The sequence below is a fragment of the Danio rerio genome, chromosome 15, assembly GCF_052040795.2.
Source record: "Danio rerio strain M-AB ecotype USA chromosome 15, GRCz13ab, whole genome shotgun sequence".
Lineage (NCBI taxonomy): Eukaryota > Metazoa > Chordata > Actinopteri > Cypriniformes > Danionidae > Danio > Danio rerio.
In genome coordinates, this window is record NC_141035.1 from 18,781,095 (window position 1) to 18,805,000 (window position 23,906).

The following is a 23,906-nucleotide window of genomic DNA, read 5'->3' on the forward strand; positions in this document are numbered from 1 at the left end:
TATGATTCAATTATACATAAGTTATATGACATTTATGAGGCATGTAACATGTTTCTGTGTTTTTTTTTTGTGGTGATCTTTAATATAGCTACGCAAATATTTTCTAAAACGTCTAGCAATAATTCGCCTACAGCTTGTTAGTTAATTATGAACACAAAAATAATTATAATAATAAAAATAAAATAATCAAAATAAAAAGATAATAGAGCATCATTTTGCTAAATATAATAGTGCTTTATATGCTTTAAATCCCGCGATATATTTTCATATTCGTTTTTTTTTTTTACTTGCTGCATTCGTTATTTAATGTTTGAATAGTAAAACAAATAACAGCCATCGCTTAATTGGTTTAATTTTACCATCAAAATGTAGTATATTTTATATCATTATCAACTTTTTATATAAAAACGCAGTGTAATTTAATTAATTGTTAAAAATGAAATAATTTAAGTGCTGTGTTTTTATTAGTGAAAGTGCCCACTCACCTTTGACAAGGCCTGTCCAAAATTATATTTCTGCCACTATAATGCAAATGCATTATTATTGTTGTCTTATCATTGTTTATTTTTCTGTTATGTTCAGAGATTTTAAATATTATTTATTTCCCCTCCAATTATTTTCAATCATCACGTTACATTTTGGTAATTTTCCCTCCAAATAAAATTTAGCCAGAGCTGCGCAACATATGAATAAATAAGGGTGCACATGTACCTATATTTAGTACCCCTATATGATAGAGCGGCATAACAGTGTTTAGTCACATGGTTGCTTTTGCTTTTATGAAAAAAATAAATAAATAGTTTCGGCTCTTATTTAACTTTAATTGAACAAAGGGAGCCGTTTACATTGCGTTACCAAGGCAACTACTGATGCGTTTTGTGTAATGTTTTAAAGAGCTTTGTCGCAGCACGACAGTGGAAAATGAAACCGTATCCGTGCTGTCTGGCCCGGTTTGGCACGGAATGGAACAGTTCTGTTTAAAGAACGATTCAGCACGATAGTGGAAAAGCGGCTAATGTTTTCCACAAAGACAACGTAGGGGACTAAAATATAATTGGCTTAAGTAGCATTGTGAGGGTTAAATGACCAAAACAAAGACGGACGTTCTGGCACGTACTGTAACTCACATTTTCAAATCAGAATATCTGACTTCAGCATTGTTTTTCAGATAAACAAGAATGTTCACTTGACATGTTTTTTAAATATCTGCAAACATATTATAGTATTTTTATACTTTAGAATAGTCAAAAACCTACATATAACACTAGATTGTGGCTGCTGATTTGATGCTGCTAGCAAACTGTTTTTAAGACAAAAGTAAGCCAACTTGTAGGAAAAACGGCACAGTCCCAAACGCAAGAACTCATGGTCTTGCTTTGGCATAACATGAGAACTGCTCTAAAGCCTAAGATGGCAAATGAGACAGTCCTGTGAACTAACTGATATGCAAATGTGGTGGCCTTTCTAAGTCTACAAAGGGCAGTTGTGACTTTTTAGAATAATTTTTTTTTGTAGTTTCCAATGTATTCTAGCCAGTTGTTAAGGAAATAATTGGTGGCCAAAAGTGAAATACTGTTATAAACACCAGTCAAGGGAAGGTTATGCAACACTACTCATTCCATTGACTTCCATTCATATTCATTCAAACGCAGGAGATCAGAAACGCAAGCTTGTGTGAAGCTTTTTCACTAGGTTAAAAAAAAAAAATGTATCAACCAATGGAAGACTGATACATCACGATTTGAATAAAAATAATACAAAATATGTGGAATTGAGTTTTAGAAAAAAAAAAACAGCCGAGTAGGACTGTTGACTGTGGGCACAGCACGTATAAATTTGGTAAAGTCCATTGTGACCATGATTTACAGCACCGATTATGGTTTATTTGATCTTTTAGCATGTAATGAAGTGGTGTATGAAAACAATCTGGAAGATTACAAAGTTCACAGCAAAGGGAGTGAATGAATGTGGTTAATTTGAAATCCTGCCATTATTTTTATGACCTGTTACATCGGGGCAACTAGGATCTTTCTGGAAAGCAGGCTTCAGAGACAAAGAATCTAAAATGAAATAAAAGGAAAGATTTTTAATCATGCAAATTCTAGCAGGTGTAGCAGAAGCCAGCCTTGATAGAACAACCAACTCCCATGTGAAAGGTCACCGGTTCGATCCCAGCTCAGAGCGGGTTTGGTGGTGTAGGACTGGCAGGGTTACATTGGTGCCGTAATCGGAAGGGAGTGAGGTTTAAGGAGGGTGAGTGTAGCAGAGGCCAGCTAGTGAAGTCCTCTGCAGGTAAACCTCACTCCTCTGACTCGTAAAGGTGTTCTAGTGACAGATGCTAGAGGCCATGGTCTTTAGCCTCTTTGGTAAAGCAACCGACTCCAATGTCGAAGGTCGCCGGTTTGATCCCAGCTTAGAGTAGGTTAATTGGTGTAGGTGGGGTTACACAGGCCTCAAAAATAGAATAACAAACTTTTAAATGAGCATTAAAAAGGCACACCTGTGGTGGTGCTGACCATTCCTCCAACAGCCTGACCGCTCTCCATCAGCTCCAGCACTGAGTCCAGATTCCTCTGTCTGTGTTCCTCAATGTTCTTCACCTGCAGGTTCACAAAATGGGATTGGTCGCTGTAAGTTTACCCAAAGTTTTCTTTATCATAAATGGGATTTGACTGATATCTAGACATCTCAACCCACCTCAAGCCAAAGCTGCCAGTCCTCTTGCTCAGAGGGGTTTTGCTCCATGGTGGCAAAGTACTGCATACCATCCAGTAGGCAAGTCCAGGTGGTCTTCTGCTTGAGGGTGTCGCTGTACCAAGCAGGGTGGTGTTCACACTGCAGTAGCTGAGCCTTGGCGGCAGATACCAGCACACAGCCGGCGGTCTCAGTGCCTCGCAGCATCATCTGAACACAACGTACAGAGTAAGATGCTTAGATCTGATTAAACAGAACCTTCAACTATGAGTTACTGCTCTCAAAAGTTTATGTGCCTTAGAATGCATTGATACAATATATTCAACTGTGCTCTGATAACTACATAGGAGGCATGTGGCTTAGGTAAGTCCATTTTCAACCCTAGGAATTGGCCATAGTATAATATGGTTAGTTTTGACCATATTTAGAAGGGTTGTGAAACATCTGCCACTCATTTATTTTATCAAGAAGGAGTGAGCGAGATATCTTTATGCCACCAGAGTAGCATAGTTTTCTCCAGAGTTGTGTTGTTAATAAAATATAGGCTAAATTACAAATATTCTCAAAAAGGAGCTGACAGAGATGTGTTTCGAGTCATATTTTGTGGGTTTAACATATCTAAAAACAGAGGCAGGAATTAATATAAACCTCAACATTAGAGGTCTGCATAAATTTTAGAATAAAGCGCGGGAGTGGTTGGTAACAGGTTTAATTTGGGACGGAAGCGGGCTGTGTAGCAATATCGCTCCCAACTCCCGAGCGAGCACGCGTATGTATGTGTGTAAATGAAATAGCGCGATGCTGTGTTGAGCTTGTTTGTTCCTGTGTGTGTGTGTGTGTGTGCGCGCACGCGTGAATGAGAGGTGTGTGTGTGTGTGTGCGTGCGCGAATGAGAGAGAGAGAGCTTTGCCTGTGTGTGTGCTTGGTGCTTATGTGTGTGTGTGTGTGTGTGTGTGTGTGTGTGTGTGTGTGTGTGTGTGTGTGTGTGTGTGTGTGTGTGTGTGTGTGTGTGTGTGTGTGTGTGTGTGTGTGTGTGTGTGTGTGTGTGTGTGTGTGTGTGTGTGCGTGCGTGCGTGCGTGCGTGCGCGCGCGCGCGCGCGCGAATGAGAGAGAGAAAGCTTTGTCTGTGTGTGTGTGCTTGGTGCTTATGTGTGTTTGTGTTTATACAGACAACGTGTTACAGGCTGTGTGGACTCTGTATAGTAGAAAATGGGCCGGGTCGGGCAGCGGGAAAACAAATGCTGAATGTATACAGGAGCGGTCGGGTTCGGGCTAAAACCTGGCGGGTGCGGGCGGGAGCGGGATTCAAAATTTATTCCCGCGCAGATCTCTACTCTACATAAACAGATGTCTTTTTAATATTTATTGCCATCCTTTCACTAGAGTAGCTGAGCGATATGACACGATGCATAAGTGTGAAGACTTATACTCAGCAGTCTGCATATTTTTTGTTGCCTAGTTGCAAACATACATTGCAAATTTCACAATATACATGTTAAACGAACAAAAGATACATTTAAAAAGATCTTATTCCTCTTTAAATACACTTTTAATCCTTATTTCTTGCCATTCAGCATTCTGACACACTATAAACAAGGCTGGGTGGCATGCATGGGACCTGCTGCACCTTTACTTTTCCCTAAAGCCTGTCACGTTTTCAAAATAAGAGTCTCAAATACATAGTAAGCATAATACAAGCTTAAATTAACTTAAAAATAAGTTTAAAAAAAGATCATTGCTGTAATCTCAATATGAAACTTTGTGGCCAATCAAAAGCTGCCTGGGGTGTGCCTATTAAAGATCCTGAGTGCAACATAACGGTCTGTAATGGTTTTGTTCTGATTGGGCTGTTTTTTTCACCAGGATTAAACATTCAGAAAATTTACACGAGAATGAGGAAACAATGATATTTGAGGCTCACTTCATTTCCTTATTCGGAACTTATAGCTGTACCTAAATGTTCATTTTATGGCACCTTTAATACTTACCTGTCCATTGACGAGCTCTATGAACCAGTTGCGGTTGTAAACATCATCAGTCTGGCATGCGGCAATTCCACAGAGCTGATCACTCACTCCTGCATCCTCTTCAGAGAAGACCACAAACTTATCAGTCTCCTCAATAAGCTTCTGCAGCATGGATGTTCCTGAAAAGAACCACAAAAACAGATTAGCTGGAGCAAAAAAGATCAATGAAGATCCACCTCACAAAACCTCACAAATAAGCTACAGCAGCACCACATTTTTGGGCCGAGGTACCTTCATTCTGGCTCTTCTCTGGGCGGGTGGCTGCAGTGATGACCGGTGTAGCAGGAGCTGTGTTTGAGGAATAGCTGGACATGGATCGCTTTAGCTTTTTCGTCTGCACCTGCGTATCGATCCGTAGCCCCTTCAAAGCCTCTGTTGAGAGGTTCCTCTTCAGAACGGCAGCTTTCTTGTAGCCATCATACAAGCCAAATGCAATATTCCTGTTGGTGGTGGTCCAGGAGGCCCTTAGGTCCACTAAACACAACTTGTGTGTGTATGAAGCATTGCTCTCGTCTTTTGAGTTCACCTCCTGAGACATTACAAGCAGTGAAAAATAATTATAATTCTTTTTAATATTTAATCATTAAAAATTAATTACATTTTTACACTGGGGACCAGTTTGGGACACAAATTGGTTGTGGCTATTTATTGTATATTCAGTGGTGGACAAAGTACAGAAATAAGGCAGTTAAGTAACAGTACAAACAACCAAATAAAATATTACTCCAGTAAAATTCACGTAAAATTCCTCCTTTTCAATTTTACTCAAAGGTACTTGGTTTTTAATGTACTTAAAGGGATAGTTCTTCAAAAATGAAAACATCTCTACAATTTAGTTACACTCAGGTGGTTCTAAACTTTTATTAATTTTTTTCTTCCTTCAAAAGTAGGCATGGGTTTCAAGGTTTACCATGGTTTGGAAAAGTCAAGGTTTTTAAACTGCAAATAAATTCTGTTATGATGTTCCTAAGGCATATGTAAGTTTTTAATGTGTTTTTTGTGTGTTGTAAAGAAATCTGTGCTTTTGAAACTAACAAAGACAGCAGAGGTCAGTGATTTATTTGAATTATTTAGCCTGACATGTTTACTCTTCCAAAATATGGTAAATGTTTCCTAAAATGAAATATATTGTTTTGAATAAGGGAAAAAGTTATTTTTTTTACCCAGACAATTAAAAAGTTCTTATTTTAGAGCAGTAATCACAATACCATGATACCTTAAACCGTGATGTTTTTATCCAAAGTTATCATAACATCACAAACTTATACCAGCCTATGCCTATTCTGAAGAATGTCTTCTTTTGTGAAGAAAGAAAATCAAACAGGTTTGGAACAAGTGGAGTATAAGGAAATTATGACAGAATTAAACTTTTTGGATGAACTTTCACTCTAAGTCTTAAAAGTTAAAGTGATGAATGTTTGCTTTGCGAAACATCTGAAATACACAAAACTTGTAATACTGATAATGCAAGAGAAATCATGTGTGGAAACAAGTGAAAATAACACAATGCCGTACACCCTAATATTGTTTGTGAGAAAAACAAATAAACAAAATAAATGTATGTAAATGCTGCCAAATAGAAACATTAAATATATAAAAAAATTTAACCGGTGGTAAAATTTAAGAAGATCTTTTTGTAGCCATACTAGTTTTATATCAGTGCTACAGCTTTGACTTTAGATTAAGATTTTTTAAATTATTTTCAGACAAATCAGCTTGTAAACTCATTTGAATCAGTGAGTTGTTTACTAGTGAAAAGATTTCAGCTCATTCACCCAACAAACACCACTATTCGGTCTTTGAGGTAATGATTTCTCTATTTGAAGTAACAAAATGGTATATCGAATTGGATATACTGGTAAAATAGGATGTGTTGTGAAGAAATTACATGTAATAATGTGGCCATTACATTGCCACTTTACCAAACCAGACGTCCATTTCTCCATTTCAAAATACTGTTTTACTCATCTACATGAATCCAAGATGTAGTAAAATAAAAAAATACAGCATTTTGTAGTGAAGTAAAAATACATAATTAATGTCCATCACTTATTACATCCAAATAGTGAAATATTACTTCCAATGGATGAATGTTGCACAGAAGTGTCTCACCTCCTCAATACGGTTGCTCTGTCTCTGGTAGCTGAGTGAGGAAAGGCTGAGCAGGTGGGTTTTCTTCACCTGGGCGTTGATCTGATGGTCGGCTGTCTCATCCCATGTGGAGGCCATAAGGTGCACGGTGACCAGAGAGAGATCGCTCACCATCTGAGTGACGTTCCACTCAGAGATCAGTCGTCTCATCACAGTGCCAGCTAGAAAACAGGCATCCATTATTTCAGCAGAAAATTTTAACAGTCTGTGAGGTGTCGAAAGTGTGACTGAATGCTCTTTGCTTTCTCACCCTGTGGAATGAGCCTCTGTGCTCCTCTGGTGAAGACGTGACCTTTACTGCACTCCACCTGAATGCCTCTCTGCTGAGCAAACGACGCCCAGTAGTGGACCTGCAGTAGGACATTAAACACAGTTTTACTCTACAGTTTTACTCTAGATTAAATTTAAATCACAAAACTCTCTTTAAATCGTCTAAGCTGGTAAAATTTTTTGAACTGTGGTTATGCAGGTTTCACAAAGTTGAATTGAAGAATTATAGACTTATAAAGGGGCTAAAGGAGGGGTCGGGAACCTTTTTTCAGCAAAGAGCCATTTCTGATTTGTTTTAGCAAATGCATTTTTGTAAAGAGCCATTTGGATGTGTGTGTGTGTGTATATATATATATATATATATATATATATATATATATATATATATATATATGCAGTGTTTCCAGTGATGGGTTGCAGCTGGAAGGGCATCCACTGCATAAAACATATGCCGGAATAGTTGGCGGTTCATTTTGCTGTGGCGACTCCTGATAAATAATGGACTAAGCCGAAAGAAAATGAATGAATGAATTAGACAGGCCTAAACCAATATAGAAGTGTCACCTGTAGCTGTGGAAAAGATGCGGTGTAGGACATCTGCTTGTAGTGCTGGCCGAGCTTCCTGCGGCTGGGCCTGAGGCTGTGGAAGAGCTTCCCTCTACAGATGGGCCGGGACACACTGGTCCAAGTGGCCCAAAAGTTCTGCATCCAGCGCAGGGTGCTGCTGTAGAGGAGGATTCTGGGCTGACATGGCTCTGGGGAAAAAACAAAATCTGAAATCACTTTAGGGCTAAAAGTGTACTACATGACATTTTCCTGATTTATAGTCTAAGTGAGTCGAATCCAGTCTGTAGATTTGGGGTAGATGACAGATTTTGGAAAAAAAAAAAAAAAAAAAAGAATGGGTTGGCTCCGATTTCACCCAGACTGAGGATGTGAAATAACTGGTAATTTCCCTTTCCAATGAACAATTCATGGGTAAAAAAGCATTTATATAAATCATACAACTCGATTTAATTATGCTTCGCTTTTCATCCCAAAAAGTTTAGAAAGACTTTAAAAAAAGATTAAAGAGTTGTGTTTTTCAACATTGAAGAGCACCAGCAGAAAAAAGGCAGAAACAATCCCATAATAACCTTTGGCAGACTGGTCGAGGTCCATGGTGATGGAGAGGTTTAGGTTTTCAGAGCGGAAGGCCCTGTAGGAGTCGTGCGGCTGACCGGAGGTGACGTCTGCAACATTCTCCGTAGCACAGAGCATCACTGCATGGTGATCATGTGGATTTCCATGACATAACCATTGGAGTTCAAGGGTCATACACAGACTCGGGAGATGCAGGAAGCAGATATCATCATATCTGTATAGAAACAAACAGCACAAAAGTCTTTCACTAGGTCTGCTATTGCAAGCATGTATGTTTTTGACTTTTTTTCACTCAAACACAATTTAAATAAAAGGACAGATAAGGCAACCTCAAGTAAGGAAAAATGTCATTTGTACCAACTGCCATTATAATTTTAAATACTGGGATTTGAGTACGAGTAGGGTTAATTTTCCATAGCTTGTCCGTGAACTATGGTTCTGTGTAGTAAAATTTGCCCCATCTGAAAGCAAGGGCTGGAAATGTACTACTAATTATAGAAACGGCTTTACTGATTCAATTCGCACACAATCCCCTTTGTTTTAGGGTGCTTTCACACCTACACTTTTGTTTCGGAACCTGTCTCGCTTGCCCAGTTAGCACTGTTCGTTTGGCATATGTGAAACCACTCTCTGATCCGCGCCAAATCAATCGCTCTGAAATCGCTTGAATGAGGTGGTCTCGGCTCGATTGAAACGAACTCTGGAGCAGATCGATTGCAGTAAGAAAGCAAACGATCCGAGCGCGGTTATATCACAGTGTTTTATGGATATGTAATAGGCATACGGCTATATAAAGCGAGAATTATGAGTAGGGTGGGAAGTTTTGCAAGTCTCCGGATGCCCGCAAACGAGTGATGATCTCCCGGTAATCTCGCGTCTCCCTCCTAGTCCTCAAATAGGCTACGTCACACACCCTTCTCACCCCTCCCCACCGCATCTCTCCTACTCTTCAAACACATCGCGCGCACCTTGTCAAACACCACCAAACCACCACCTCTCCTGACATCTGAGTGGGACTCTGCAAAATAAACCCTGACACTCTGACCAATGTGAGGAGAGTTTACTCACACGTGACTTGTTTTAGCTCTTTTGGTCCGATTAGAAACTTTGCAGTGTGAAAGCGAACCTCTCCAAGAGCAAAGAGCAACAATGTAACATTTGTAATCTCTGTTTCGGAACAACTGAATCGATTCACAGGTGTGAAAGCACCCTTACTGTGCACCCCTAGCCACATATAAACACAACACAGCTGCAATTAACGTACTTGGATGCTGTTCTAACGTTGACATCCAGGTCACCCTTAAAGACAAACTGCCCCGGAGTCCAGTCAAAGTTCAGCTTGCTCCACTCCCAGTGTAGATTCTCGGTAGTGTTGTATGGGTCCTGTAAAAATTAAACATAAAAGTCAACACAGGATGTACATTTTTGGGCCAAAACACTGTGCTAGCAGGTGTGCTAGTACCTCATTAGCGAGCTGATGCAGATTGGCCTGTTCAATGTCCATTACCCAGCGACCATGCAGGAGAAGTCTGCTTTTATCCCACCAGGTGAGAAGGGGGGATGGGTCAGCTGTGGGTTTGATCAGTAAATCAACAGCCTGGCCAATCAGTGTCCAAGCAGGGTCCCAGCAAGGCCCCCACACAATGGTGTAGAGTGAAATGCTCGCTATACAAAACATTACATCGGTTGATTCCTACATCACAGACTTATAGGATCAAAAGTGACTCAAATATTTGTAATTGAATAAGCTTTCCTTTAATTAAAATATTGGTTCATTCATAACAGCAGTTTAGCTATTCATAATTTGGGGGCTCGGTCATGATGAGGTTTGTGATAGGCTAAAAACTGTGCTCATGTCATTTATTAATGTTGTATTAATTAATCTATTATTGTTAATAAACAATTAAAAACATGACTCACAGTGGATGTCATAATAGAACTTCAGAGGTGGCATATTCCTATAAACAATCACATCGCCCCATGGCTGGCCAAGTTGGACTACTTGTTTGCGCTTTGCTCTGAGCTGCCCGTCCTGCTCTGTGCCCATCAGGCGTCCTGACAGTGTCCAATCTCTGATCTCAAACAGGTAGCGAGGGTAATCTCGGATACGCACTGAAACACACAAGAATTTAAGCATGTAAGTCATCGTAAATGACTGAAAAATCCACTCATACAGGAGATTGACTCACAATCGATTTTTAAAAGATCTTAAAGTTAGCATGTTGCTATGCTAATAGGTTGATAAACTAATAAGTATAAAAACATATGGGAGACCAATTTTTGGGGTAAATTCTTAAACTGACAAGTTTATATCAAGTTTATTCAAAAATATATTAAGTTTTTTTTTTGTTCCCGAGAAAGTCGCATTTGTTTTAATTTGGCTAGAAAAAAAAACAGTTTTTTTAATTTTTTAAACACCATTTTAAGGTCAAAATTATTAGCCCCAGTAAGCAATTTTTTTTTTCGATAGTCAACAGAACAAACCATCGTTAGACAATAACTTGCCTAATTACCTTATCCTGCCTAGTTAACCCTTTATAGAAGCATCTTAAGTTGTATAAAAGCGTCTTAAAAAATATCTAGTAAAACAATATTTACTGTCATCTTAGCAAAGATAAAATAAATCAGATATTAGAAATGAGTTATTAAAACTATTATGTTTAGAAATATGTTGAAAAAAATCTTCTCTCCGTTAAACAGAAATTGAGGAAAAAAAATAAACAGGGGGCTAAGTGTATATATATATATATATATATATATATATATTAGCGCTGTCAGAATTAGTGCGTTAACGCATGCGATTCATTTTAAATAATTAACGCGTTAAAAAAATTAACGCAGTTGCAGGTTTTTTTTTACTTCCTGTTGTTGTGGACGTGTGTTTAACATGCAAGAAATGTATATAAGACCAAGGAAGCACTTTTTGAAGGCAAGTTTCAGTATAAAAAAATTAGTCGCATCACCAGGCTCTCCAAAGTTTCATGCAATTTCGGGTGTTTCATTTTTTCTTTCGACTTCTGTTGTAAGTTGATACCGCATGGCGAACAGAAAGAAAATCCTCTGCATTTCGTGGCTCGGTGTTCCTTTAAGGTAATAAAATCACTGCTTAGGCTACACGGAAGAATTTTAATAAGAGTATAATCTTAATCATATTAAAATCGGAGTATTGGTGTCTTATGTGAACGTACTCAGAAAGTCTCTGGTGAAGTCGCGAGCTGTCAAAGACAGGGCATTACTCTACTTTCTGCATGAGCCCTCCAAGTTTAGCGTGTTTCCTCATTAAACGCAACGAAAGCGCATGCTTCGCATTGTTGTGTCAGAATCCTTGTGAAATACAGTAATACTTTAGGACACTTAGTTTAAGCAAATTTGATGAACGTGATCATGCGTGTTGAATCTGAGGGGAGTCGCTCCAGTATGGAAGGCCGTTGGGGCCAAAACGTCTGCAGCGCATAATTTTTGTCTTTGACGTTTACATTAATTTTACATTTGAATAGCCAAAATTACAAGTTTCACTATTTTAAATGCGATTAATCGCGATTATTTTTTAAAAAGGTGCGATTAATTAGTTAATTTTTTAATCGATTGACAGCACTAATATATATATATATATATATATATATATATATATATATATATATATATATATATATATATAAATTTTTTTTTAGTTTCTAAATTTTTTAGTTGCAGATTCTTGCGATTAACTAATTGTAACTTTCCAAATTACAATTGCGATTAAATTTCAATTAATCACACAGACCTACTTGAAATTGTTTAATATGATGTAAAAGAATTGTAGGACTGTTTTTACTACTTTAGCCAATCACCATTAACAAGAAAAAAAAAATTTACTGACTGCAGGTCAAAGGAAAATAGTGCAGTAAAGGTACCGATACAGCACTAAAAATGTATTTAAGGGAAAGTAATAGTAAATATTTTTAAAACTACTTAGTAAATTACAATTCTAGAGAAAAACTACTTACAGTAGTTTGAGGAGTATGTGTAAGTTGGTACTTTACACCACTGCTTACTACATTGTTTATAGTAACAAAAAAGCATGCGACTTCAGATCTTTTCAGATCTTACTATTACTAGAGTCAGAAGCAGGATTACACACCCCAGTATTGACTTACCCAGGAATGCATTTAGACTGAATTTAAAAGCACGACACCACTGGACCACCAGCTGCAGGCCATCTCTGGGGAAGGGGCTGACACCATCGATGTCCCGCAGCTGCTCTCGGATCTGCTCTGGGCCATGCAAAGACTGATCCGCAAGCGCCACCAGCTCCAATTCTGACACCGTCCACGTGAGCAGAGACTTGCGCATGGGTGTGTTAGCGTACAAACGCCGGGACCGCTGAATGTAGATCTCGATGTGCTTGCGCTCAAGTGATGTGTAGAGCTCTTCAATCTTCCGGGCCGGCAGAAGCTCGCCATGCTGCTTGCGCAACTCTGCAACTTTCTTATCCAGCAGCTGCAGACGCTTGGCGCTCTCCTTGCTTTCGTCCTTCATGAGCTCGTAATTGTCGCGCAGCTTGATCTCGAAAACGTCGTCCAGGAACACAAAGGAGAACTGGTTGATGCGGATCAGCAGGTCCGGTGGGAGCCGAGAGGGTTCTTCTGATTGAATGACGCCACCATGTAGGGTCTTCAACCACTTCTGCACACTGATGGCCTTGTCGAAGGTGTCTGAGAAATTGTACTGATAAGGGAACTCTATGGCAAGGCTGGGCGCAGTGAAGATCCAGCTTCGATTGCGAGCTGTTTGGAGGAATGGGAATTGAGATCTGTGCTGCTGCATCGCCTCCAGCTCATCCAGCATCTGGACCTCGGCTTCAGAAAAAGAGAAGATGTCATTGCCATCAAAGTTGAGCACCAGGTGAGGAGTCTTCATCAGCACAGCTCCAGGCCGTTTGGAGAGCGACAGAGCTTCTGCGCTGAAGATGATGAAGTTCTTCTCGGACACATGGGCAGTGAGTCTTGTGCTCGCCAGCTCTACAAACACTAACACGCTGGAGGAAGAGGACTTTGCTCCATCTGAATGCTTTAGGTTTTGAGATGCAGAAAGCGCTTTCCAGTAGCTTCGGCTCTCGGTGACATGCTGATACAGAAACATGTGGTCTGATGGAGTCCACTGGGCTGTTAAAGCGCTTTCGCTCCGCACCTGAGCAGATGAAGACAGAAGAAAATGTTTACACTCATGAAATTTGTAATCATATGAGTAAAACAGCTTCTTAAACAAGAAAAAAAAAAAAATTCAAGCTTTGATTTTGTCCATTGGGAACCGTATTTTATTAATTGTAGTGTTCTCATAATAAGAGTAACAGGTCGATAGAACTAACTGATTTTATTACTCTGCTTTTGATTCTGTAAACATGTCATTAGCTACATTTCTATCCAAAACTTTGAATTAAATTTATGCGCAAAACTGGATTATCGCATAAAAGACATGTGAATAAAGTAGCGTTTCCATCCAACGAGTCAAAGAGAACAAAATAGTCACTTCCTGATCATTTGGCGCCAAATATCAACAGTTAAAATGGAATTTGACTTGCACCTCAGAAGGCAGTATGCCTACAAATGATGAAACCGTGGTGGCGTTTGAAGGCATCAGACGCGGAGTACAGACACTCTCGACATTTCTGGAGGTAATTAATAATATAATAACACAAATACTGAAACGGTTACAGCGTTTTAGAATGACCAAAACAACATTTCAGATGTTTTACAATTTGCTCAGCTTTGTTGGTTTGTCCATTTACAAAGTTTTTTCATAACATGTTCTCTTATAACAAAATCACATGACTGTTTTTAATGCCCATACTGGAATTTGCTCGCTAAAAGTGTTTCCATTATAGTTTATGTACATCTTTTGCAATTAAATAAAAAGTTTATCCTACTCAGTTATGCTCATACCGTATGTTTTTATGTGCATTTTCAAAATTGATGCGCATCCTGGCGTTCCCATTAACATGAAAGCAGAGCTATTGAAAAGGTTCTTGCGAAACTAAGAGGAAGTTGTTGCTTTTGATAAAAGAAAAATAGTATCAAAAATGTTTCAAATGAGCTGCAGAAAAGTGGAAAAATTTTAATTATATTTGTTTAATTTTGCTAAAATATTTTTTTCATGATTTTCATGATTCTCTAGAGCAGGGGTCACCAATCTCGGTCCTGGAGGGCCAGTGTCCCTGCAGGGTTTAGCTCCAACTTGTCTCAACACACCTGCCTGGATGTTTCAAGTATACCTAGTAAGACCTTGATTAGCTTGTTCAGGTGTGTTTGATTAGGGTTGGAGCTAAAATCTGCAGGACACCGGCCCTCCAGGAACAAGTTTGGTGACTACTGCTCTAGAGAAATGCCTTTTTTTTTTAAGTTTTTTTTATAACATTTATTTATGTAGTGATATTTTAATTGATCTAATCAAATCTAATTCAGGCTAAAACATTTAGACTTTAAAACTCTCTGAATGACTGAAAATCCAGGCAGATATTCAGATATAGATCTTCTCCTGCATTAGTATTTATTTTCAGCTCCCTTCTCTTTATTTTCGGCTCATTTCACCTTTCCCTTTGATCTGGTCTAGCCAATAGCATAATAGCTCCTACTGGTGAGGCGGGCATGAAAATAGCAAGGCCCAATCGAACTGGTCAAACTTAAACAACCCACTGCGTGTAACATGACACATAAAATACATTTAACTCATTGTGCATCTCTGCAATACGAATATTGCATGTACTATTATCACGATAACATTTTTCAATATATAATAATATATCATTTTTCAATATATTGTGCAGCCCTGGTTTTTAGGGACCCAAATAACAGTATTACTCTGTAATGATAAACAATACATTTATTAATAATAATTAAATAATAATAATAATAAAATAAAATTTAGTAATAATACTAAAACTTGTAAAAGAATTCATAATAGTAGCATTTTTTGTTTCAAAGACATTTGCTTATGTTGTTTATAAAGAATACAACTATAATTCATGTTTGTTTTATACAAATTTTTTGTTCCAATTCTAAATAAAATTAAAATGGTGAAGTTATTATAAATGATAAAATTTGACTTTTGAGTGATGTTTAATAAATCAGAAAATGCATTTTCATAATTTTAATTGAGTCTCTTCCGAGAGTTTGAACTGAGCTTATAGATTGCAAAAACTGATTAAACATGATGGATATTATGACGGCTATGTGTAGGTGTAGTTATAGTTATCTAAGCATTGAAGGTTATGTTCACAGAAAAAAAAATTACAGCAACATAAAAGTTGACTATAACGAATATAAAATAGAACCAAAACAAGCAGAAAAATAAAGCAAATAAAATGAATAAGGTTTTTGAATGAATGAGGAATAAGGATTTAAATTTAATTAATACAAATTCTAATGAACAGTTTAGAATAAGCATCCTTACTACATTTAGAAAAGTATGTTTGATGGTGTGGTACCTCCAGACTGCGAGTGCTGATATGGTAGGAGATGGTGAAAGCAGTTAGGGTCAGGACGGGGCTGGGGGTTTGAGCGGCTGGGCAGCAGGGCTCCATACTCTCAGTGAGAGCTTTCACCACAGCCAGAGAAACACCATGAACAGACACACTGGAGCTCTCTCCAGATCCTTCAGCAACCACTGTGTCCACCCTCGCTGAAATAGCCCCTACAAACACACACACAAAAACAATGATGTCCCAAATCAACTAGAAATAGACTTGTTTTATAGTTCCCCTATAGAGCTAAACAGTTTTTGAATCCATTTGGTCAATCTCTAGGTTTAGCGGGAGCACTTTTATCCTAGCTTAGCATAAATCATGAAATTGGATTAGACCATTAGCATCTTTCAAAAAATTGCAAAAAAAAAAAAATCTAGAAACATTCAAGGAACTTTGAGCCCGCTTGAACAATAGGAAATTATCAAAAAAGCAAACTTATTAAAACTGAGATGCTAATGGTCTAATCTGATTCAATGATTTATGCTAAGCTAAAAGTGCTCCTGCCAGACCTAGAGATTGGCTGAATGTATTAAAAATGGTAAAACTTGACTGTTTACCTCTAGGTGAGTTAAAAAATTAGCTTATTTAAAAAAAAAGTGGAATGGAGTGGATTCTCACCTGCCACATTGGAGAGAGTAAATGCATTTACATCCTCAAGACAGAGTTTAAATTTAAAGAGAGGTGTGAAGTGGGTTAAAGGCTTCTCCAGAGGAGAATGTAAGGGGGCAATTTCTGCTTTATCCAGTTTGAGAACAGAGAACAGGCGCGAAAGACACTGAGTGCAGGTCTCAGACACTTCCATCTGCAGACCTTTTATATTGGACTCCATACAAACACTGCCAGAGGGGCTGGAGTTCACCGTCCTTGGCCAACTATAGCTGCCCTGTGAACAAATTAGTTGAGATAATGAATATCGGTCGTCATTTCAAAACATTTTCCATTCTGCAAAATAAATTGCTACATGTCGATTTTACCTGCAGTGTGAGGGAGTCCAGAATAAGAGCTTCACCCCAGACGTGTTTTCCAGGTGGGTGAGGAGCCTGTTGGATGTGGGATCCCTGCCCCACACGCCACCAGAAATGATCAAGGGACAGAGAGGCTTTCTCAGTTACAGTCAGACTCCTCTCATCATCCTCTTCACAGTCTAACAAGTGCTGCAGTTCTGAAAGACACACCAGATTTAGCCACACCTCACAACTGAGACCCTGTGTTCACCTGGTATCAAAGGGAGAGTTCACCCCAAAAATTAATTGTGTCAAAATTTTCTCATCCTCCCATTTTTTAAGCCTTTATGATTTTTTTTTTTGCTTCTATTAGGCACAAAGGAAGGTATTCATCATGGCTGCAGCAGGCGCAATGATATTATGCAGCGCCTGAAAATAGTCCTCAGCACTAAGCCCTACACTTGCACCACCAGTTAGAATCTGCGTAATATCATTGCTCCTGCTGCAGGCATGGTTACTATTATTATTTTTCCACCAGAATGAGAGTATAGTTCCTAGCCATATTGGTAGTCCACATTGTAACTACTAAATACCTAAGCTTTAAAAAGGAAAATATACATGGTTACATTTTTGAGTGAGATGCTCGTGGTCTAATCCGATTCAATGATTAAGCTAAGCTAAAAGTGCTCCTGCCAGACCTGTATATCAGCTGAATGGATTCAAAAATGGTAAAACTCAACTATTTAACACTAGTTGACTTGTGCCCCTTTTTACAAGATGTAAAAAAAGTCTCCAATGTCCTTAGAGTGGCTCAGAATCAGCTCAAAATACCACACAAATTATGTTTTATAACACTTTGAAGCTGCCCTTTTTTTAAGCCTGGTTTATACTCGATGCAAATGTAATGTTATTGTGGTGTTAGTGAAGGTTCGTTTTGGGTGCACACAACATCATTTCCACTGGTGGAGCGCACAACTTTTGTTTGTAACTGTTTGCTGCAGAACGTTTCCGAGGTGAACGATTTTGGAGTTTGGCTGAGCTGGGGGAATTTACATGTGCAATATCTAACTGCGTGATATGAAGTCCTTGAGGTTTCTTTAGAAGCTTTAAGGAAAAACAATGCATAAAGTTTGTGCAAAGTTTGTCCAAGGTTAAGTAAATAAATATTTTAATTGAATAAAAGGTTTTGCAATAAGTACGCAGTTAGCTTCAATATATAAAATGTAACCTAAGTTCGTCATTTAAACAACTGAATTAAAAATAGGGATGGTTAACGAAACTCTGTTCATTATCGATATCAGTGCTAAATTATAAAAGACAGAAGTATCGATAAGCTCTGACGTTAAAAGTTCTGCTATTGGTACTGGAGAATTATAGCTAAATAAACATTATTTAAAGTTGCATAATTTAACTGACCAACCTTTTCTAATTTGCCATACTTGATATTTGTCTGTACTGTTGGCAATCTCACATGAGAAATGCTTGTGTTTCAGGCAAGCGCGTCAAAAATAAAAGCCTTCACAGTTGTCGGCTGTGCGCGTGCACTCAGCAGAGGCTCGCGCTAAAGCGCCCCATAGATATACACATTAGATGTCGCCTACCCTGTTGTTGTCTATTGGAAGGAACGCGTCAATAGAGCTGCCATTTTAGTACAGGGTAGCACTCCTTTGAAATGAATGCGGGACCAAGATGCAGTAGAGGACTGTGACCATCCAGAGCCAGAGAAATACACATATATGCATATTTATGATCGGAGGTTTTCCTGGAGTTCAGTATGCAAATTAATGTTTTTTATTATGAAACTTATAATTTTACATCACTTTTCTACAATGATGGATAAGTAACCGCACAGGCATTCCTGACAAAAAACTTGTGTTTGTGTGTATAATGTACTATCCACCCTCCTTGTTAAATATGATCTAATAAGTGTCCAGAAACACACCTGTTTAGCACAAAAGTTCAAAACTTACAAAAACATAAAAAACTAAATCTTACCTATGAAATGTTCTGCCTTTGTGCTTTGTTTTCTTTGTTTGCTCATTACTACACCCGTAGACGCTATTGACGCAAGCTCAGGGTCCGTATGCGATATCTAGTGTATATATCTATGTAAGCGCACACGCATAGCTTGTGACACAGACTCGCGCACAAACAGCTCCTAAGCTTGCGGAGTGAACCAAAAGTTGTATCTCCCGAGTGGACAGCGACAATGTCCATTGCAACAAACACAAGTTGTTTTTCTTGTATAAGCAGAAACGCAAGCAATCTGGCTAAGTGAAAGTATCTTTCAAAAGTGCATTAACTGCAGTGAAAAGTAATGAATAGTTTTTGACGGCCTAGCTACTAATGGTAACGTTACATAATGCACAATGTTATGCCAGCAGTCAATGACCTAAATTAGTATAACATTAAAAGTTAAATAAACACACACATTCAGTTATAAGGAAAACTGTATCTTTTTCTGCAGTAGCCTAAATAAATCTTACACATTAAAAATACTTTTACATCAGCTGTATTGTATCCGATGAATCCGTGTATCCGATAAGTGGTATCGATAATAGTAGTAATACCGATAAAAGTTACGATAACGATAATATCCCTAATTAAAAGCAAACGTTTTCATGAGTGTACTTCAAACATCTACAAGTTATTAGTTTTATTTATAGTTAAACTCATTCATTTAGCAAATCCGCTCGCTGGTTTTTTCTTTACTACTGTTTCGTCATGAAAGTATCGCCACTGTAGGACTTGTTTGTCTTATATTCCTGTCTTATTTTGACTTGCTCCCAAATCTACCCCTGCTATTTGTCTGTTACTTTCTTTATATGTGATGCATAATTTCCATCCGTACTCCAAGCATTGATCAACTTCTTTAATATTAATACATTTTATAGTCTGATCTCAAGCCTTGGCGAATAACTGAGAAAACACCACTTTTAAAGGCCACATTTTTATGATGTCATCATGCAAACTTCTAACAAAGTATTTACAGTATTGTCAAATACAAGAATACAAGACACTAAATCATCTTGATAAAATAATGGCAATTTTCAGAAACCCTATCAAACACAAATTACAAAATACTATTTTATATTTGAAATACTTGTATCATAAATACTTCCCATACTTAATGACAGATACTCAGAGACGCCCCCTGTTGTTACAAATAATAGTATAACGACGAGTGTGTCAAGTATAAAAGACTACACAGTTCTCGGCTGTGCACGCACAGTCAGCCAAGGGTTTTGCTGCGGACATAGGCGAAAGTATAAATCAGCCTTTAGGTTTTGATCCGAATAGTGCGATTCTGGTGACTGTCGCTTTAAATTTCAATGAGATTGTGCTTTTTTCAGAAGAGGGCAGGGCAACAAATGCCTATGTGTCAGCATAGTAGCAGTTCCAAAAATAATCCTAAAGAGAGATGGGGCAGAGCTTGCCCTCTCTGATGACATGTACAAAGGGAGAATGTCAATCAAAGTATTTCTGCAGATGATTTTTATGAAGTATAATTATAGTGCTCAGCATAATTAAGTACACCCCATTTTGAAAATGAATATTTTATCCTTATTTCTCAGTGAATATAGGCAATGTATTTTGGTGCATTTAAACAAAACAGATTTATTAAACAGACATATGTATTAAAATAATATTTTAGTCATCAAACATTAAATTCACCATTAAAAAAACACCAGTCAAGTTTTTGTGCCTGGCACGTCTATTACAATATGTATGCGCCGGTGTCGGACATTCCCAGGGATATAATTAGTCCTTTTCGGCAAACAGGTGAGATATCTGAGAAAGCCAGACAAAAAAGGTCTGCAGTATGCATTACAGGTGTATAATTTAATCCCAATTGAAGCTAGTGGTCATAATACCGAGCAAATAATAATAATAATAACATGCTGGTAAACATAACTTGTTTTGTAGTTTTGTAGGAAACACAGTTTAGATCTTTTTAGGGTAAGAGGTTTTTGAGTTATTGCCCTCAGTGTATCACAAAATGTGTTAGGAATATCAAAAAACAAAACCAACTTAAGCCCGCTCTTTTAGTGTCCCTCACAGAGCTTAATCCACACTGGCATTTTTCCCCTGGGGTTTGAGGTTTTGAAAAGGGAAAAAATTCCACCACCCTATCCAAACTTTTAGGATACTGGGAATCAGATTTGCACAATCCATATACACAACACTTTGGCTTATTCCCTCACTCGAAAGAATAACAGACCTCCTGCGCATAGCTACGGTTGCTGAGCCACGATTGGTATGTGGTGGTTTTCGGGTGTGGCTTAGCGAAGGGTCAATTACAACCTACAAAATTTCAACTAAATTTTTCTCTCTTTTTTTGCTTCTCTTAATTTTTCCTCTTTTTTAAATGTGTATTTTTTACCTACATTTTATTAATTTTAACATATAAATTTGGGTATACTAGTTTTTGGACCGTTATCGCAAGTTATTTTGTTAGACAAGCTTCAGATTTGGCTTCAGAACTGATGAATCTAATGAATATGCACAAATATAATATTGTATTATATTTAATAATATTCCTATTCAAAATATGAATAAAAAAAAATAATTGTAAGGGGTGTACTTATATATGCTAAGCACTGTATAAAAATTACATTTATAAAGTTTTATACTCTGGGAAAAAAGGAATTAACCACCATTGGAAGCTGGTTATATTCACAGACTGTTGCCAAACAACTTTGTTTAAATCCCCTATTAAAGTGGTTTTTCCATAATAGGTCCTCTTTTAAGAGTATTTCATGGCCTTTAAAATAAAAACCTCTTGCAACATAATAATCTGCACTTTTAAAAGAAGGAAGATGAGCCAACACACAAACTAAGCCAACTGCTTGTTGTTTTTAGCAGCATTCTCCATTTACCAGTGTTGGCTGAGATGAAGCCCAAGGCAAAGGGTGGCGTATCTCCCAACTGCACGGACACGTTGACATTGGACACTGTGGAGCTTATCTTCACTGGAGCATCCAGCTGAGGGAAACGCCTGGGAGACAAAAGAACAATTATGGGAGAACAATAAACAAGGCCTCAGTTACAGCCCAGTCTGTGATGCTTAGCAAGTGGGCGATTAATACCTTTTTTTACTAGTTGTTTTTTTGTGCGAGAGCTGATCCCATGACAACATGTCCAGCCAATGAGAGAACTCCTGATGACGGTAGTGGATGATACAAGTGTTAACGGTGACTGTGCTAGAGATGTCAACAGATGTTACCTTCAGAAAGAAACAATAGATGAAGAACAAATGTGTCAAATGAAGTTTAGAAATGCTTTATTTTGCATAAAAGGTTCATAAAGTTCAAAATAGTTTTTATAAAAAGAGGTTGATTCAATACCAATTTTCAAAAGCTTTTAATATTTATTATTCTATACTCGGTATTCCAAAAGTTTTTTTTAAGAGTGCAGTGTGGATAAGATTTTTTCAATATAGTTTATGTGTAAACATATTCATACAGTGTAGTACTGTAGATTTAAGTCAGAGCAGCAGAGAAACATGGGACGAATGTGGAAGAAAGAGCAGGATGTGTTTAGTAACGAAAACAACATCGAAAAGCTGACAGGAACCCATCTGTGGTGCAAAGAGACACCTCATTGTGCAATAGCTAAATTAAATTGAAAGGTCAAATACACGCTTGAGTTTCAAAATGACCATCTAGCTGAGTATTCATGAAAACAGTCTAAAGGGAAAGCATTTCAGAGACAGTATCTGTGTAAAATGTCTTAAAGTAACAGAAGCCTAATAATACACTGTATACAACAGGTTGTTTTCACATGACGTCATTGATGACGTGTAAAATTCAGATAGAGATGTAGTGATCAGCTGTAAAGTCAGGAACTGATGGAAATCAACTTTCATTCATTCATTCATTTTCTTGTCGGCTTAGTCCCTTTATTAATCCGGGGTCGCCACAGTGGAATGAACCGCCAACTTATCCAGCAAGTTTTTACGCAGCGGATGCCCTTCCAGCCGCAACCCATCTCTGGGAAACATTCACACACACAGTCACACACACACACACACTCATACACTATGGACAATTTAGCCTACCCAATTCACCTGTACCACATGTCTTTGGACTGTGGGGGAACATGCAAACTCCACACAGAAACGCCAACTGAGCCGAGGTTCGAACCAGCGACCCAGCGACCTTCTTGCTGTGAGGCAACAGCACTACCTACTGCGCCACTGCCTCGCCGGAAATCAACTTGTGGAAATTAATTTCCAATATAAACAAATGCTGAAGAGTTAATAACTTTGGCCCCTTTTGTTAAGCTTATCAGAAAAGTGGCAATTGAGACAGTGACCATATGTCCTTGTTGATCTGAACGACAGAGATATTACGAGCCCAGAACTTGCGAAACAGCTTCTTAAAGGATCACGAAACACCAAAACACATTTTTTGAGCTGGTGAAATAACGCAAAAACAACAAATTTTCATTTTTTTTTGTGAAATATGTGTCCTGATATTGTTTTAGCTGCGTGGGACACATACATGACTGTCAACATCTCAAAAATGTGTTCTGGTGTTTCATGACCCTTTTATTAGAAATGAGTGTTAACTTAATTTTGCACCTAACATAAAGGGCACTATTTTGATGATCTAGGCGCAAAGTCTAAAGCACAGGGTGCAACAGCATTAAGAGCACGTCAGAATCCACTTTTGTTATCTTCAATAATTCATTCATTTTCTTGTCGGCTTAGTCCCTTTATTAATCCGGGGTTGCCACAGCGGAATGAATACGCAGCAGATGCCCTTCCAGCCACAACCCATCTCTGGGAAACATCCACACACACCCTCATACACTACGGACAATTTAGCCTACCCAATTCACCTGTACCGCACGTCTTTGGACTGTGGGGGAAACCGGAGCACCCGGAGGAAACCCACGCAAAGGCAGGGAGAACATGCAAACTCCACACTGAAACGCCAACTGAGCCGAAGTTCGAACCAGCGACCCAGCAACCTTCTTGCTGTTGGGCGACAGCACTACCTACTGTGCCACTGCCTCACCCTTTTGCTATCTTAAGTACGGAAAAATATGGTCTAATGGTTTAACATGTCAACCCTGTTAGTGCTTATTCTCTTAATGAGTTATTGGTGTGTTTTGATAATAAACCAATCAGTGTCTCATCTCCCATTCCCTTTAAGAGTCACTTGCATC

The 23,906-nt window shown here is 38.2% G+C and overlaps 1 protein-coding gene across 4 annotated transcripts in view; it reads right to left on the minus strand.

Annotated features, from left to right (window-relative positions):
- si:ch211-259g3.4 overlaps window positions 1-23,906 on the minus strand; it is a 50,793-nt gene that overhangs the window by 15,269 nt on the left and 11,618 nt on the right. For all 4 annotated transcript variants that reach the window (NM_001447219.1, XM_087282979.1, XM_087282981.2 and 1 more), the window contains 17 exon segments: window positions 2,501-2,600; window positions 2,698-2,904; window positions 4,683-4,840; window positions 4,953-5,250; window positions 6,834-7,033; window positions 7,123-7,222; window positions 7,707-7,897; window positions 8,279-8,499; window positions 9,550-9,668; window positions 9,748-9,950; window positions 10,206-10,397; window positions 12,422-13,454; window positions 15,748-15,953; window positions 16,405-16,669; window positions 16,761-16,948; window positions 21,611-21,729; window positions 21,821-21,957. In NM_001447219.1, coding sequence (NP_001434148.1) covers window positions 2,501-2,600; window positions 2,698-2,904; window positions 4,683-4,840; window positions 4,953-5,250; window positions 6,834-7,033; window positions 7,123-7,222; window positions 7,707-7,897; window positions 8,279-8,499; window positions 9,550-9,668; window positions 9,748-9,950; window positions 10,206-10,397; window positions 12,422-13,454; window positions 15,748-15,953; window positions 16,405-16,669; window positions 16,761-16,948; window positions 21,611-21,729; window positions 21,821-21,957 — 3,937 coding nt within the window.